This window comes from Oncorhynchus clarkii, chromosome 4 (assembly GCF_045791955.1).
Source record: "Oncorhynchus clarkii lewisi isolate Uvic-CL-2024 chromosome 4, UVic_Ocla_1.0, whole genome shotgun sequence".
In the NCBI taxonomy this organism is placed as follows: domain Eukaryota; kingdom Metazoa; phylum Chordata; class Actinopteri; order Salmoniformes; family Salmonidae; genus Oncorhynchus; species Oncorhynchus clarkii.
The window spans coordinates 24,050,423-24,066,538 of record NC_092150.1 but is presented as its reverse complement, the minus strand read 5'-3'; the positions used below and the strand labels follow the sequence as shown (position 1 = coordinate 24,066,538).

At 44.7% G+C, this 16,116-nt stretch overlaps 1 protein-coding gene across 1 annotated transcript in view; it reads left to right on the top strand.

Moving 5' to 3' along the window:
* The window catches only part of LOC139407631 (voltage-dependent R-type calcium channel subunit alpha-1E-like), a 138,791-nt gene extending 126,671 nt beyond the window's left edge, over positions 1-12,120 (top strand). The window contains exons 33-48 of the mRNA XM_071151463.1: positions 5-85; positions 199-318; positions 439-504; positions 1,531-1,622; positions 1,705-1,867; positions 2,045-2,172; positions 3,336-3,432; positions 4,266-4,371; positions 4,518-4,625; positions 4,741-4,841; positions 4,937-5,043; positions 5,312-5,447; positions 9,298-9,426; positions 9,951-10,095; positions 10,291-10,472; positions 10,592-12,120. Coding sequence (XP_071007564.1) covers positions 5-85; positions 199-318; positions 439-504; positions 1,531-1,622; positions 1,705-1,867; positions 2,045-2,172; positions 3,336-3,432; positions 4,266-4,371; positions 4,518-4,625; positions 4,741-4,841; positions 4,937-5,043; positions 5,312-5,447; positions 9,298-9,426; positions 9,951-10,095; positions 10,291-10,472; positions 10,592-11,167 — 2,337 coding nt within the window. The 3' untranslated portion in view covers positions 11,168-12,120. The remainder of the gene's footprint in view (positions 1-4; positions 86-198; positions 319-438; positions 505-1,530; positions 1,623-1,704; positions 1,868-2,044; positions 2,173-3,335; positions 3,433-4,265; positions 4,372-4,517; positions 4,626-4,740; positions 4,842-4,936; positions 5,044-5,311; positions 5,448-9,297; positions 9,427-9,950; positions 10,096-10,290; positions 10,473-10,591) is intronic.
* The last annotated feature ends 3,996 nt before the right edge of the window (positions 12,121-16,116 follow it).

Genomic DNA, 16,116 nt, shown 5'->3' with positions numbered 1-16,116 from the left:
CCAGAACTACTTTCGAGACACTTGGAATATATTTGACTTCATCACGGTTTTGGGCAGCATCACAGAAATAGTGGTGGACCTGCAGGTAAAAAAGCATGACTGAATATCAGTCAGTGGCTGATTACGTTGCAATTTCTATGCAGTGTACTGTAAATAAACGTCATATATAGTGCGAGTGTCTCTCTCATCTCCCTTTAGTCAATTGAGACCTTCAACATGGGTTTCCTGAAGCTGTTCCGAGCTGCTCGACTGATCAAGCTGTTGAGGCAGGGTTACACCATCCGCATCCTGCTCTGGACCTTTGTCCAGTCCTTTAAGGTCAGCTCCACTCACAATACAGTACAGCACTGGAAAGAGACACTTAAGACTGAAGCCAGGTGTGTGTGTGTGTAACGTCTGGTACTGTTAGTTTATCATGACACAGGGTTTCTCTTTCAGGCTCTCCCCTACGTCTGTCTGCTCATTGCCATGCTCTTCTTCATATATGCAATCATCGGAATGCAGGTAAGGTGTTGCTCACACGCTTGATCTATTCTGCCACTTTCTTGGTTCGTCATTGCATGGTGTGAATGTGTCGGTTCTGCATATAGCACAAGATATATCTCATGAATCGTCTCTATTCATATACTGTCCATACTGTCTATACACACCATTATATACTGAACAAAAATATTACCGCAACATGCAACAAGCTACAGTTCATATAACAAAATCGGTCAATTGAAATAAATTCATTAGGTCCTAATCTATGGATTTTGCATAGGCCCACCCACTTGAGAGCCAGGCCCACCAACTGGGGAGCTAAACCCAGCCAATCAGGGCTTTTTACAGACAGAAATCCTCAGTTTCATCAGCTGTCCGGGTGGCTGGTCTCAGACAATCCCGCAAGTGAAGAAGCCGGATGTGGAGTTCCTGGGCTGGCGTGGTTACAAGTGGTCTGTGGTTGTGAGGCCGGTTAGACATACTAACAAATTCTCTAAAACAACTTTGAAGGTGGCTTATGGTAGAGAAATTAACATTCAATTCTCTGGCAAAAGCTCTGGTGGACATTCCTGCAGTCAGCATGCCAATTGTACATTCCCTCAAAACATTAGACATCTGTGGCATTGTGTTTTGGGACAAAACTGCACATTTTAGAGTGGCCTTTTATTGGCCCCAGAGCAAGGTGCACCTGTGTAATGATCATGCTGTTTAATCAGATTCTTGATATGCCACACCTGTCAAGTGGATGGATTATCTTGGCAAAGGAGAAATGCTCACTAACAGGGATGTAAACAAATTTGTGCATATGTAAAAAGTCTGGAATCTTTTATCTCAGCTCATGAAACATGGGACCAACACTTTACATGTTGCGTTTATATTTTTGTTAACGACTCTGACATGGCTCGTTCTGATATTTCTGATATATATTTGGAATTTGTGTATTATTTTGTATTGTTAGGTATTACTGCACTGTTGGAGCTATAAACATAGGCATGGCGTATGTGTACACGACCCATACAATTTGATTTGATTTGAATATTCCTCAAGGTTTTTGGAAACATCAGACTGGATGAAGAGACTCACATCAACCAACACAACAACTTCAAAACCTTCTTTGGTGCTCTGATGTTGCTATTCAGGTACAGTAGGATATCCTGCATGTGTCACACAGTGGCTAACTAAGGCTCAGTCTCTGAACAACACACTGCTGTCTGCCTGCAGGAGTGCCACGGGGGAGTCGTGGCAGGAGATCATGCTGTCATGTTTAGGGGGGCAGAAGTGTGAGCCAGACCCCTTAGCTCTAACGTCAGACCATGAGGAGCGCTGTGGAACTGAGTTTGCCTACTTCTACTTTGTTTCCTTCATCTTCTTCAGCTCATTTCTGGTAAGAGTCCTACTCTAAGAGTCCTACTGTCCTACTCTATGAGTCCTACTCTAGGAGACCGTCTCTTACCAGAAATGAGAGGAAGAAGTTGAAGGAGACACTTACATGCATACATATTCCCTTTCATGTACATCTATTGCAGTTCCTTGTCTATGACCTCCTCTAATCACTGTTCAGATGCTGAATCTGTTTGTGGCTGTGATCATGGACAACTTTGAGTACCTCACCCGGGATTCTTCCATCTTGGGGCCTCATCATCTGGATGAGTTTGTTCGTATCTGGGGTGAATACGACCGAGCTGCTTGGTAAGTCTGAGGCCCAACAACACATACTAACACATACAAAGTAGCAGCACAGCACATATGTTATACAGCATGTGTAGGAATTATTTACTATTTTAATGTTATTCTAATGTTTCACCCAACTACTTACAAATACCACCATATGGCCTTAACCATTTCACAAAATGAATTGTATTGCATATTTGCCTAATTGTTGTCCGATATGTCCTGATGCTCTGCTCTCCGGGTTCTTGTTAGGACAATGGTGGCAATCCAGCTCTAGTAAACTCCAGCAAAGCTGAATCTCTGTGTTTATTGTTAACTACAGAAATATATGTTCTTTCCAGTGGAAGGATTCACTATAAGGAGATGTACACAGTAGTACGCACTATTTCACCTCCCCTGGGCTTTGGAAAGAACTGCCCCTACACCGTGGCCTGCAAGGTTTGGCTACCCCACCACTTCCCCACTATCCCTTGATCCCTTAACCCCCTCCTACCTGTTGGGACCCTTCCTATGCCCCCTTCCATTCCTCTCCAACAATTTTCACTACCCCTCTAAGGCCTGCTTGCACTGCTGAAGGGGGACCACCCTGGTTCTGCCCCAGGCCAAAGAATGACTGGGTTATGGCTTCAGGATACAAAGAGACGGCTCCTCCTCTAGCATACAGACAATATCATTATGCACTTCATGCTGTAGATGCAGAGCAATGAACTATTGGAACATATAGTGTAACAAACAACTACACAAAACCAGTGTGCTGAGTCGTGACACTCTGTGGCTGGTTGGATCTGGTACCTCTGATTTAGTTGACTGGTTATAGTAGAATCATGAGAAGGGTTATAGTGGGGCCTAGTGTAAGTCCCTCCCTGACAATTCTCAGCAGTAACGTTGCAGGTTTAGGATGCCAGGTAAGTATCTGCCAGATCCACAGAGGACCCTGCTGTCATTCCTTTGGTCTTTGATTTGAGATTTCTTCTTCTCTCTCTTTTCTATGCCAAGTCTGCATAGAAATACCACAACCTGATTTGATCCTCTCTGTGTAATGCCATTGAATAACCCTCTTTCTGATCTCTTCCTTTTTTTCATATTCTTTTCTTCCTCCATTCCTTGGTAATACCTTCCCTACCCTTCCTCCTCCTCCTCGTCCTCCTCGTCATCTGCCCTGCTCCCTGCCTCCTCCCCAGCGGGCGTATTCATTACACTGACATGTACGAGATGCTGACTGATATGTCGCCACCTCTTGGCCTCGGAAAGAAATGTCCCTCCAAAGTGGCTTATAAGGTAGACCAAAGACAACTGGGCAACGTTTCTACATTTGGTCAATGGAGATGGCAAAATAAAACCTTTCCCTCTGTGTTATATAGCCAATTCCAAATGAAGTGTGGAAAATGACTGTTGTCTATATCATACCGTAACGTGTCGCTTGTCGAATTGTAAGAGAATCCACGATGGTGTTTTTTGATCGGCAGATGACAATACGTTGAGTAAAAATAAATGAGCATTGTGCTTTGGCGTTTTCTTTTTTGTATTGATTTGCATCTTGGCAGAGAACTAACTGAGTAAGGTGTTGTGTGTTTAAGAGCTGTTTGTGGAATAACTGGTTTTCAGTGTCAGTAAGAATGCTTCGGTTTTGAACCGGGTGCAAAAAGCTAACATGTATTTCATAGAGCCACATTGTACAGTGTCAGAATGCCAAACAACCTTTCTCAATCACTGCTGCTTGATTACTTCCTCTATCTCTACGCATGTGCCTTCTGCCCTTGCCCTCTTTGCCTTTTTTTCTCATTATCATTGTCTTGTCATATGTGTGCATGGACTGTACAATGGGAATGAACCTAACCTTTTTGTGCACACTGTGTTGTGAGTCTCTTGGCTGTTGTTACAATGTCATACTTATTAGAGAATTGTGTTATTAAAACATGCATTTATAATCCTTCGATTGTAAGTTTAGCTTGAACAGTGAAAAAAGACCATAATGTAGTTGAGACTTGTATATTACTGTAAGGCATAGATGGTTAACTGAGCTTCTCTTGTTGTCAACATGTTGTCTCCTTGTTAGTGAGTAATATGTCCTGCTTTGCTCCCCCCTCTTTCCCTTCCATGGACACCCTCAGAGGCTGGTGCTGATGAACATGCCCGTGGATGAGGAGATGTCTGTTCACTTCACCTCCACCCTCATGGCCCTGATCCGAACTGCCCTGGAGGTCAAGATAGCCAGAGGTCAGGCTAGCATGTGAAAATAGCTGAACATGAACAACTCTCTGAACTTGTTGTTCTTCTCAACTTTCTCTACACACTGTTGACCAACTGCCCCCATGAGCACCTGCTGCATGCTTTATCTCCTGTTGTTGTTGTGGTGGTTCCAGGAGGGGAGGACAGGGGGCAGATGGATTCAGACCTACAGAAGGAGATCAGTATCATCTGGCCACACCTTTCTCAGAAGATGCTAGACCTGCTTGTCCCCATCCACAAAGGTGACAGTCAGAATGTATAGTACCTCTGGCATTAGTCAATGTATTTGAACTATTTGCTATAGTAGTTTTGCTTTTCAAAGAATTCCAAATGAGTGACATTATGCCATTCTTCCAGCCAATCATATGACCATTGGGAAGATCTACGCAGCTATGATGATCATGGACTACTACAAGCAGAGCAAAGCCAAGAAGCTCAGGCAACAGCTGGAGGAGCAGGTATATCTACCTCTATGTACAGTATGAAACTATGGCCTCTGAACAGTAGTTTGCATACTCTCATACTGGACCTATTTCATCCTCATCCCCTATAGAAACATGCTCCCATGTTCCAGCGTATGGACGCGTCCTCTCTGCCTCAGGACATCCTCTGCAGTGCCAAAGCCCTCCCCTTTCTGACCCACAGCGCTGGATCTGCCCTGTAAATATGCTTTTTGACTCCTAAAGTCCCCGAGCCTGTGTGTGCGTGTGGGTACGGGTATGTTAATAGATGTGTGTGTTCATCCTAGATAGGCATGCTGGGCGCCGATGATGTACGCCGTCGATTAAGGCAGCCCACGCACCTCTCTGATTATGAGGGGTTGGGTTAAATGCGGAAGACACATTTAGGTTGAATGCATTCAGTTGTGCAACTGACTAGGTGTCCCCTATCCCTCTCTGAATGTCTGTCTTCTTATCCGTTCCATCAGGACCAGAGGAGGGTTTGTGGCCTTGAGTCCCATCTCCCCCCAGGAGATGTTCATGCAGCCCATGTCCCAGGACCTTGAGGATAAAGAGGAGGACTACCACCACTATCACCACCACCACCACCAGCTCCACACTCTGGTAAGGAATAGGTCTCAGGTACTGTAACACCCCCAGAAACACATTCACTCAACGCCCTAATCAAAGCAAATCAAATCAAAGGGATAGTTCACCAAAATTTCTAAATTACACATTCCTAAGTGAATCAATGTATGTATGTTGAACAAAAATATAAAACGCAATATGTCAAGTGTTGGTCTCATGTTTCATGAGCTGAAATTAAGAATTTTCCATACGCACAAAAAGCTTATTTCTCTCAATTGTTGTGCACAAATTTCTTTACACCCCTGTTAGTGAGCATTTCTCCTTTGCCAAGATAATCCATCCACCTGATAGATGTGGCATATCAAGGAGCAGATTAAACAGCATGATCATTACACAGGTGCACCTTGTGCTGGGGACAATAAATGGCCACTCTAAAATGTGCAGTTTTGTCACATAATACAATGCCACAGATGTGTAAAGTTTTGAGGGAGCATGCAATTGGCATTCTAACTGCAGGAATGTCCACCAGAGCTGTTGCCATAGAATTGAATGTTAATTTCTATACCTCCAATGTCATTTTAGAGAATTTGGCAGTACGTCCAACCAGCCTCACAACCGCAGACCACTTGTATGGCGTTGTGTGCGAGCGGTCTGCTGATGTCAATGTGATTTGAGTGCCCCATGGTGGCGGTGGGGTTATGGTATGGGCAGGTATAAGCTACGGACAACAAACACAATTGCATTTTATCTATAGCAATTTGAATGCACAGAGATACCGTGACAAGATCCTGAATCCCATTGTCATGCCGTTCATGCTATCACCTCATTGTTCCGGTATGATAATGCACAGCCCCATGTCACAAGGATCTGTACACAATTCCTGAAAGCTGAAAATATCCCAGTTCTTCCATGGCCTGCATACTCACCAGACGTGTCACCCATTGAGCATGTTTATGATGCTCTGGATCGACATGTATAACAGCGTGTTCCAGTTCCCACCAAAATATCAAGCAACTTTGCACAGCCATTGAAGAGGAGTGGGACAACATTCCACAGGCCACAATCAACAGCCTGATCAACTCTATGCGAATGAGATGTGTTGTGCTGCATGAAGCAAATGGGGGTCACACCAGATACTGACTGGTTTTCTGATCCACGCCCCTACCTTTTTTTAAGGTATCTGTGACCAACAGATGCATATGTATATTCCCAGTCATGTGAAATCCATAGATCAGGGCATAATTCATTTATTTCAATTGACTGATTTCCTTATATGAACTGTTAGTCAGTAAAATCTTTGAAATTGTTACATGTTGCAGTAATATGTTTGTTCAGTGTACAAGGTATGACAGCAACCTATGGTTTGGTATAGTTTCCCTGGCAGTGGCTCGCACTGTTTCCAAATGCAAACATTTTTGCATTTGTTGCACAAATCACATTCAAGTCATGGGACTGATTTTTGCATTTTTCGGAATCAATTTGAGATACTTTCAGATGATGTGGACATGATGTGTGTAGATTGCTTACATGGTAAGTAAAACCAATATTTTATTTTGTCATTTGGGTGAACTATGCCTTTAAAGTTAATTCCGCATGTACACAGTGTAAAAGCATGTATTAGTATGTTACTCACTTAATGGGGAAATTATTCTGTTTTTAGTATTACACACTTAATGCATTAGTAGTTAGACTTTTGATGGATCCAGTGAGATATTATGGGGTTGGGTTATAGTCTGGTAGGATGTGGTTGTGATCCAGAGAGAATGGGAGGGGGGAATTGAGACTGTTTGTCCCAGGAGAGGCAGCGTCTGGCTGGACTCACTCTGACTCATCCAATCCCCCATCGATCACTGTGTCACTGTCCAGTCAATTAGTTGTCGCTGTCCCAGCCCAATCAGTATGCAGTATTCGGACGCTAGTGGGGTGTGATTTGTGTCGAGAGGTTTTATGTATGGTGCCAGTGTATTCTGCTTCATCATCAAACTCGTGTCTGAAACAACATTGTATAAAGCACTGTTGCTGATCCCTACACTCTTATTCTTAGAAAAAAAGGGTTCCAAAAGGGTTCTTTGGATGTCACCGTTTTTGGTTCCAGGTAGAACTCCTTTGGGTTCCATGTAGAACCCACAGTGGAAAGGGTTTGACCTGGAACCGAAAAGGGTTCTTTAAAGGGTTCTCCTATGGGGACAGTCGAATAACAATTTTTCCAAGCGTGTACAGTACGATCAGACTGTCATCATAACTATTAGACCCAGCACAGATTTGTTTCTCATCTGTGATTCAGGCACCCTTTTAGTCCTTTTTTGCCCCAAATGGTAGTTACAGTCTTGTCCTATCACTGCAACTCCAGTACAGACAAGGGAGAGGCGAAGGTCGAGAGCCATGCGTCCTCTGAAACACGACCCTGCCAAGCCGCACTGCTTCTCGACACACTGCTTAACCCAGAAGCCGGCCGCACCAACGTGTCGGAGGAAACACTGTACAACTCGCGACTGACGTCAGCGTTCATGCGACCGGCCCGCCAAAAGGTGTCGCTAGAGCGCGATTGGACAAGGACATCCCAGCCAGCCAAACCCTCCCCTGTGCCGCCTCATGGGTCTCCCGGTCGCGGCCGGCTGCGACACAGCCTGGGATCAAACCCAGGTCTGTGGCGACACCTCAAGCACTGCGATGCAGTGACTTAGACCGCTGCCCAACTCGGGAGGCCCCGTCATACACACTCTCACGTTACACTCAAAGCCATTCAAACACACACCTATATTTTTATCAATACACACTCTAATGACCTCTACACAATCAATGCCAGTTCTATCTAGCAGTACTGGATTGTAGTAGCTGATACAGCTGCCTTGCCCCCTTCTGTGTCATTCCCAACTTCACCATGGCAATGTCTTACCATGCTGTCCACTCCACACAGTGTTGTTCCTTGTTTTAGGCATTATGACTGCGCACCCATTTCTATGAAATGGTATCATCATTTCTTCGCCATAGGCTTTGATGGACCATGCATATTATGCTTACTTTGCAAAATTGTCGGGATTCCGCTGAGCTTTGGCACTATGGGGAGTGTGACTCTGACTACATGAAAGTGTGTGCCTTTCTGTAAGTGTGTCAATGGAACAGAGATGGAGACGACGGCTTGTCTCTAGTCGTTAAGTGTCAGACTCAGCACTCCTCTCATGGTTTTGTGGTTTAACTGTACTGTGCCGGTATTTGGCACCGTTGTCATCATACAGAGCTGTATGACATATGGCTCTCCCACACACCTCTCTGTTCTTTGAGCAGCTGTACAGAGTTCTGTTGGAGGATACTACTCACATCTTTTGGTTATGGTTTCTCAGCTCCTCTCAACTCTTTGGTGATGAGTGAGGCATTTTGGTTTCCTAAGCCTGCATGCATGTGACTGGTTCTTTCCTCCGCTTCATGACTTTCAGTTATTCAAGCGCCAGCTTTAACCCCTTTTTGCGCATGTCGACACCGCCCCCTTCCTCCCCTCAGCCCCTCCTCTCTGCCCCGCCTGGTTGTCAGCCCCTCATTGACAGTGGTACTCCAACCCACAGTACTTCTGAAGAATCCAGACAGGCACCACTCACACAGGTTCACAATGAATAGTGAAAAATTAATACATTACACTGCCAACACACAGTGCTTTGGCGGTCACTGTGCTCAGCCAGTGCTTTTACTCTGAGTTAAGAGGGTGTACGGCTATTCGATATTGATAGCTCCACTCTACAGTATGTCAGTCAGCATACTACATCTGCTTGTGGCGTGTTGGTACAGTAGTCCTCTGCTGGTCCCCTGACGTCATTGCTGCAAACTCTGTCTGTTTTCACACATTAGAACTCTGCTGTGTTTCTCTCCCCTTCCTCTTTCTCTAACTATATAGGTTCCGGAGCGCAAAGAGTTTAACCGCATCCTTTGCCCTACTAACAGGCAGGATGCCCCACTCAAGGTGCCCGGGTGGGCAGTCTCTATCCGAGCCTCGTCTATGCCTCAGCTGGCTGTAGACACACAGGTACCTGTTACTGTACAGCCCCTCACCTCCCCTCCTCTACCCATGGGGAAAGAACAGGACCCAGGCAGACAGCCTCTGTGGCGGCTTCAGAGGGATTGATGAACACTGGGGCAGACATAGATACAGCAGTCAGTCAACCAATCTGCCATGAAGTGGAGGATTGGATGTTACTAGGTTGCTATAGTAGATACATATGATTTCAACTGTTACCTTCAATGGTTGTTGACAGTGTGGGTGGCATACTTTGGTTTCTAATCCTTGCGTGGCAAAAATGTCATTATGCCAGGTTTTCCAAAACGGTGTCTTTTTAGTTCAAGGTAATATGGCTTGGAAGTGACTTTGGGTCCTTGAAAAGCGCTATGTAAATACCATGTATTAAACATGGAATGTGTGTGGTGAATGGGAGAAAGTCTTCTGCTCAGAACTAGAACTCCACACACTTCCTACCCTCCCACATTCTCTCAACCAATTGCATATGCGTGTGTGTGTGTGTGTGTGTGTGTGTGTGTGTACTGTGTGTGTAGGTTGGGACGGACAGCAGCAAATTGATGAAACGCTCCTTCTCCACTATTGGTGATCAGTGCGTAAATGGGCTGTGGCAGGAGGAGTACTCTCTGGAGAGGGTCAGTTCTGACCGTCTGTATAGACCACGACAGAGGAGCATCAGAGGTACCTTATGCACAGTTGCAGGAATGTGTTCACTATGCCATTGCTTAGGGTCTATTCACTGGTCCTGTTCCATTTTAAGAACTATTGAAGAACACTGGTGGTTCTCAGTTTTAGAAGCCCCCTGATGAAAGCTGTGTGTTTACTAAAATGTATGTGACCCTCTTCATAGCTCCCCTCTCTCTCCTTGCCTCTCAGGCATCAGGTCCAACCTCAGGGAACCAGTGGATCAAGAGCGGGGGCGCTCCAAAGAGCGGCGCCACCTGCTGTCTCCCGACGTGTCCCGCTGCAACTCTGAGGAGCGGGGCCAGGACCCGTCACAGGAACGCAAGCAGTCCCGTTCCCCCAGCGAGGGACACGCACATGTCCACCATAGACAGGTGGGTGTTCTTTTAACGGCCCTGACACTGTTATTATTTAATTACTGGCTTTAACTGTCAATAACCGCCCTTACTACCATTAAAGCCTGGTTTATGTGTGAAATCTCTTATCTCTGCAGGGCAACACTTCAGGCAGCCCAGGCCCGTCTAACTCTGAGTCCAGCACCCTCAGTGGCCGTCGGCAGCTCCCCCAGACGCCATCGCGGCCACGCCCTCACATCTCCTACTCCCCCCTGATATGCCGAGCCCACCCCTCCCCCCTGGCTGTCAGCGAGGGTGGAGCCCAGACCCAGGAGGACCCTGGAGAGACGGAGGAGCCCTTGTGGAGGGAGGAAGGGGAGAGGCCAGCCCAGGTGGCAGGAGGAGGATCGGGGGTGGGGGTGGTAGTAGGGGTGAGTGACCCAGGATTAGGGGTCAGTCACCCACATCCCTCCCCTCACCGGTACATCTCGGAGCCATACCTGCCCCTGCACGAGGAGTTCCACAGCCCAGACTCCTCAGGCCTGGAGGAGACTCTGACCTTTGAGGTGGCCATTGCAACCAGTCTGGGTCGGGCCAACACCATCAGCTCTGCCCCCCAGCTCAGACACAACTGGCAGGTCCCCAACGGACACTTCCATAAACGCCTGGGTCAGGCCAGCTCTGTGGCCGCCTGCGAGCTCCTGTGTGACACCGACGAGGATGACCGCTGTTAGGGCCGGGACTGGGAGAGGAAGAGGAGGAAGATGGACAGCAAAACTGGGTACCAGAGAGACAGGGGTCCTCAGTCTGAAGTACACTGTCAGGGCGTGTACTGAGTGTGCATCTGTCTGTGTGTGTGTGTGTGTAGGAGTGCAATATGTTTGCCAAATAAATAAGACAGGGAAGATATGGGAAGTGCACTGCTGACGTACAGTGCAAAAGTTCACCAGTTGCATTTTGATTGTTGTTTGAACAAAGTCGAATAACTGGGGAGAATGTATCCTCACTGCTTAGACCTATGAAAAATAATAAGTATGTTTCAAGTACAGTATGTAGCTGAAAATAGCATGTGAGACTGAAGTAGCAGGAATGTATTCAAATTGTTCTCTTTTCCTCATGTAAGATAAGAAGAAAGCTCTCAATTGTTAGATCTTTGTGGATCATGAAACCGTGATTGGTGTGTAGGGATCCGAAGCAGACATTGGCTGTCACATCAGACACTGCTTTAAAACAACCCAGCTAGCACATTTGGTTGCTTGGAAATTGTGGCAACGAAAGTTCTTGGTCCTGGCAACGAAGCCATAAGTTTCTTCACCAGTAAAATGCAACGTTTTTTAAACATTCTGAGAATGGAAGTGAAAATATTGTCTCTTCTGGGAAAGTACATTTTTGGGTTGCAGAGAGGATCTGAGAACATTTTTACTATGGTTACCTGAAAGTTTTATTAACGTTCTGAGAACGTAAATTATAGGTAGTTTTACTGTTTTGAACTCCAAGCACAGATAGGACATTCATGAGGCATTAATCATGCAAACACATTTCTTTTTTTTATTGTGGCACAGCGCCAGTGAGATTCAAACCTATAATCCTCTGTTTTCTATTCATGGAATTAGTCCACTGTGCTACCAGGATGCAGTTAGCATGCCATGTTTTTTTAAACTTAGACAAAGCAGTTAATTTTACTCTATTCAAAAGACCCTATTTCAAAGGAAACACACACTTATCAAGATCAGGTGTGGCTCATTAGTGGTCATGGTCAACACACCTGAACACACTTAAGAGTATAGAGAGAGTTTTGTTGATGCTGTGAACAGAATGTACAGTAAAAAGTTTGGACACACCTACTAATTTCTTTATTTTGGCTATTTTCTACATTGTAGAGTAATAGTGAATACATCAAAACTATGAAATAACACATATGGAATCATGTAGTAACCAAAAAAGAGTTGGAACAAATCCAAATATATTATAGATTTTAAATTATTCAAAGTAGCCACCCTTTGCCTTGATAACAGCTTTGCACACTCAACCAGCTTCATGAGGAATGCTTTTCCAACAGTCTTGAAGGTGTTCCCACGTATGCTGAGCACTTGTTGGCTCCTTTTCCTTGATTCTGTGGTCCAACTCATCCCAAACCTTCTCAATTGGGTTGAGGTCAGGTGATTGTGGAGGCCAGGTCATCTGATGCAGCACTCCATCACTATCCTTCTTGGTCAAATAGCCCTTACACAGCCTGGAGGTGTGTTCTGGGTCATTGTCCTGTTGAAATCAAATTATAGTCCCACTAATCGCAAACCAGATGGGATGGCATATCGCTGCAGAATGTTGTGGTAGCCATGCTGGTTAAGTGTGCCTTGAAATCTAAATAAATCACCAACAGTGTCACCAGCAAAGCACCTCCACACCGTCACACAGCCTCCTCCATGCTTCACGTTGGGAACCACACATGCGGAGATCATCCGTTCACCTACAGTACTCTGCGTCTCACAAAGACGCGGTGGTTGGAACAAAAAATCTCAAATTTGGACTCTTCAGACCAAAGGACAGATTTCCACCGGTCTAATGTCCATTGCTCGTGTTTCTTGGCCCAAGCAAGTCTCTTCTTATTATGGGTGTCCTTTAGTAGTGGTTTCTTTGCAGCAATTTGACCATGAATGCCTGATTCCCACAGTCTCCTCTGAACAGTTGATGTTGAGATGTGTCTGTTACTTGAACTATGTGATTTATTTGGGCTGCAATCTGAGGGAGGTAACTCTAATTAACTTCATCATAGCGCTTGACTGACCTTCATGTCTTAACCCTTGTGATGTCTTAAGGGTAAAAAATGACCCGTCACTATGTTTAACAGCAGAGAAAACCCCCTAAATTATATTTTGTCAACTTGAAATTTGATTGAGTGACACCAACATTAGAAAAAGTGAAACATCGCCTTGTTCATATTTCAAAGAAAGCTGTACACCACCAGGGTACAAAGATGATCTAATAGGCTGACCACACCGCTCGCGTTGCGTTCACGAGCGTCGCAAAATAAATGTAGAAATCCATGTTATTAAATGATTGCACCCACACTGCTCACGCGCACCAACGAGTGTCTGCGTTGCCAAAGGCTAAAATAGAAATCGGTTCTATTTCTGACGCAGATCGTGCTGCAAGTCCTGCCGCTCCCATTGGTTTGTAGAAGCAGGTACCCACGTGCCATCTCCTCACTGGTTATACCCACATGGGTGACTGAAGACGAACGAGGTCAGTGGCGGTAATGCACCTAATTTATGAAAGTTGCCAATCGCAATATAAAGTCAAGAGAAGAAAAAGCCTGGAAGGAAGAAAGATGACTAGAAACGATTCGGTTGACCGTTTTATGTGTGGATTAATTGTCAGTTGGTTTGGATTCCGTGTTAGGGTCATTTTTGACCCGGCAGTTATAAAATAATTTACACACCACAAAAAACACAAAGACACACACACACACACACACAAAATGAGAAATTGGGATTGTGTGCTACTGATTGAACTCAGACAAAACTATAACTTTCTTCTGCATGTGCAGCATCTCCCCTCCACGACCCCACACATGACTCAAGTTCACAGACAAAATAAACAGAATTTCAGACAAAATAAACATTTCTTGAAAGCATTGTTTACTAATGGGAAATGCAGTCAGAGGCTATAAAGGTGCTGCAGATGACAGTCCCCCCAGTTCTCTCTTTGCTGAAGCCATGAGTGCACGTTGGAAGATACGCTGGAAGATGCATGTCTACACAGGGAAGCCGACCAGCGGAGGCACGGAGAAGAACCAGGGGATGCGGGTTGTACTTGATGTGACAGATGGACTGAGGGGGCACAATGTCATGTGTGACAATTTCTTCACCTCTTATGAACTCAGCCAGCAGCTCCTGAAGAGGAAGATCACCATGGTTGGCACAATTAGAAAGAACAAACCTGAGCTCCCCCCCTGCACCTTCTCATCAAAGTTGGCCTTCACCCCCCACTCTAGTTTCTTACCTCCCAAAGAGGAACAAGAATGTGGTCCTCCTGAGCACACTGCACAAAATGGCTGAGATCAGTGATCGTGAGGACATGACACCAACCATCATCCTGGACTACAACCACAACAAAGGAGGCATGTACAACATGGACATGGTGATTGGAACTTACAGCTGCAGGAGGATGACTGCCTGCTGGCCCCTGGTCATCTTCCATAACATCATTGATGTGTCCTCATACAATGCCTTCGTGACATGGAATAAGATCAACCCTACCTGGATGCCTGATAAGCGGAACAAGAGGAGGGTGTACCTGAGGTAGCTGGGAAATTGCACTTGTAACCCCACACTTTCAAAGAAGGGAGCACCTCCCCTGCACAGCAGCCTCTGCAGCACTTGTGAAAGCTGTTCAGTGGACTGAATCTTGTCCTGATCCACCTGAGGCTGTACCTGGGGCAGGCAGGAGGAGGAGATGCCAATTCTGCCCCCAAAGAAGGACTGTAAAACAAATACTATGTGCTGCACATGTGAGAAATACATCTGCAAAGTCCATGCTCACACACTTGCATACTGTCCTACATGTGCTAATTAGAGTTGATTTATTTATGTTCTTCACGTTTTTGTTTTGTATCTATTATCTTATTGTATTCTTATTTATTGTTGTTGTTTATACACCTTGTGGGTGGGGGCAATGGTTCAAAAAATGTGAGAAGACTAGTATTTTGCAGTTTAATTCTTTATTGTACAGTATATAAGAATATATCACTATGTTGGCAAAAAAGTAATGTTGTTTCCCTTCAATAAAATGCATTCAAAACTACTTTCTGCACATTTCTGTTACTTTCTTAGGCTGTACAAGTGCTATCTCTTGCAAAAAAATATGTTTACACCTATGCAGTACCTTTAGCAGTAGTAATAATAATAATAAACCTCTACTTTAGTAAAGAAAACAATTATGACAGGTGTGTTAAAAACGAGTTGTGTCCACTGATGCAGTCAATGCAGTCTTTCTGCATTGTGAAGAGTGACAGGTGACAGGTTGTTTCTTCATGCAAAATAGATTTGGGGTTTAAAATTCAATTAAGCTGCTTTATTGTAGGGGTTTAATTAAGGCAGGTCATTTTTTAAACTTAGGACAAAGGGAGTATACAGAATGTTAAGACTACACAAGGGATGTCTTAAAGTAATGGTGGACGATCATTTCTCTTTGCTTATTTCAGCTGTTCTTACCATAATATGGACTTGGTCTTTTACCAAATAGGGATATCTTCTGTATACCACCCCTACATTGTCACAACACAACGGATTGCCTCAAATGCATTAAGGAAAGACATTTCAGAAATTAACTTTGAACAACTCACACCTGTTAATTGAAATGCATACCATACCTCATGAAGCTGGTTGAGAGAATACCAAGAGTGTGCAAAGCTGTCATCAAGGCAAAGGGTGGCTATTTTGAAGAATATAACATATATTTTGATTTGTTCAACACTTTTTTGGTTACTACATGATTACATGTGTGTTATTTCATATGTTATTATTCTACAATGTAGAAAATAGTCAAAATAAAGAAAACCCCTTGAATGAGTAGTTGTGTCCAAACTTTTGACTGGTACTGTATATGTTTTTAAATAAAATTCTCAGAATGATCTTGGAACTAGTGATGAGGAAACAAAGCTTCCTGAAGCATTGCGCATTTC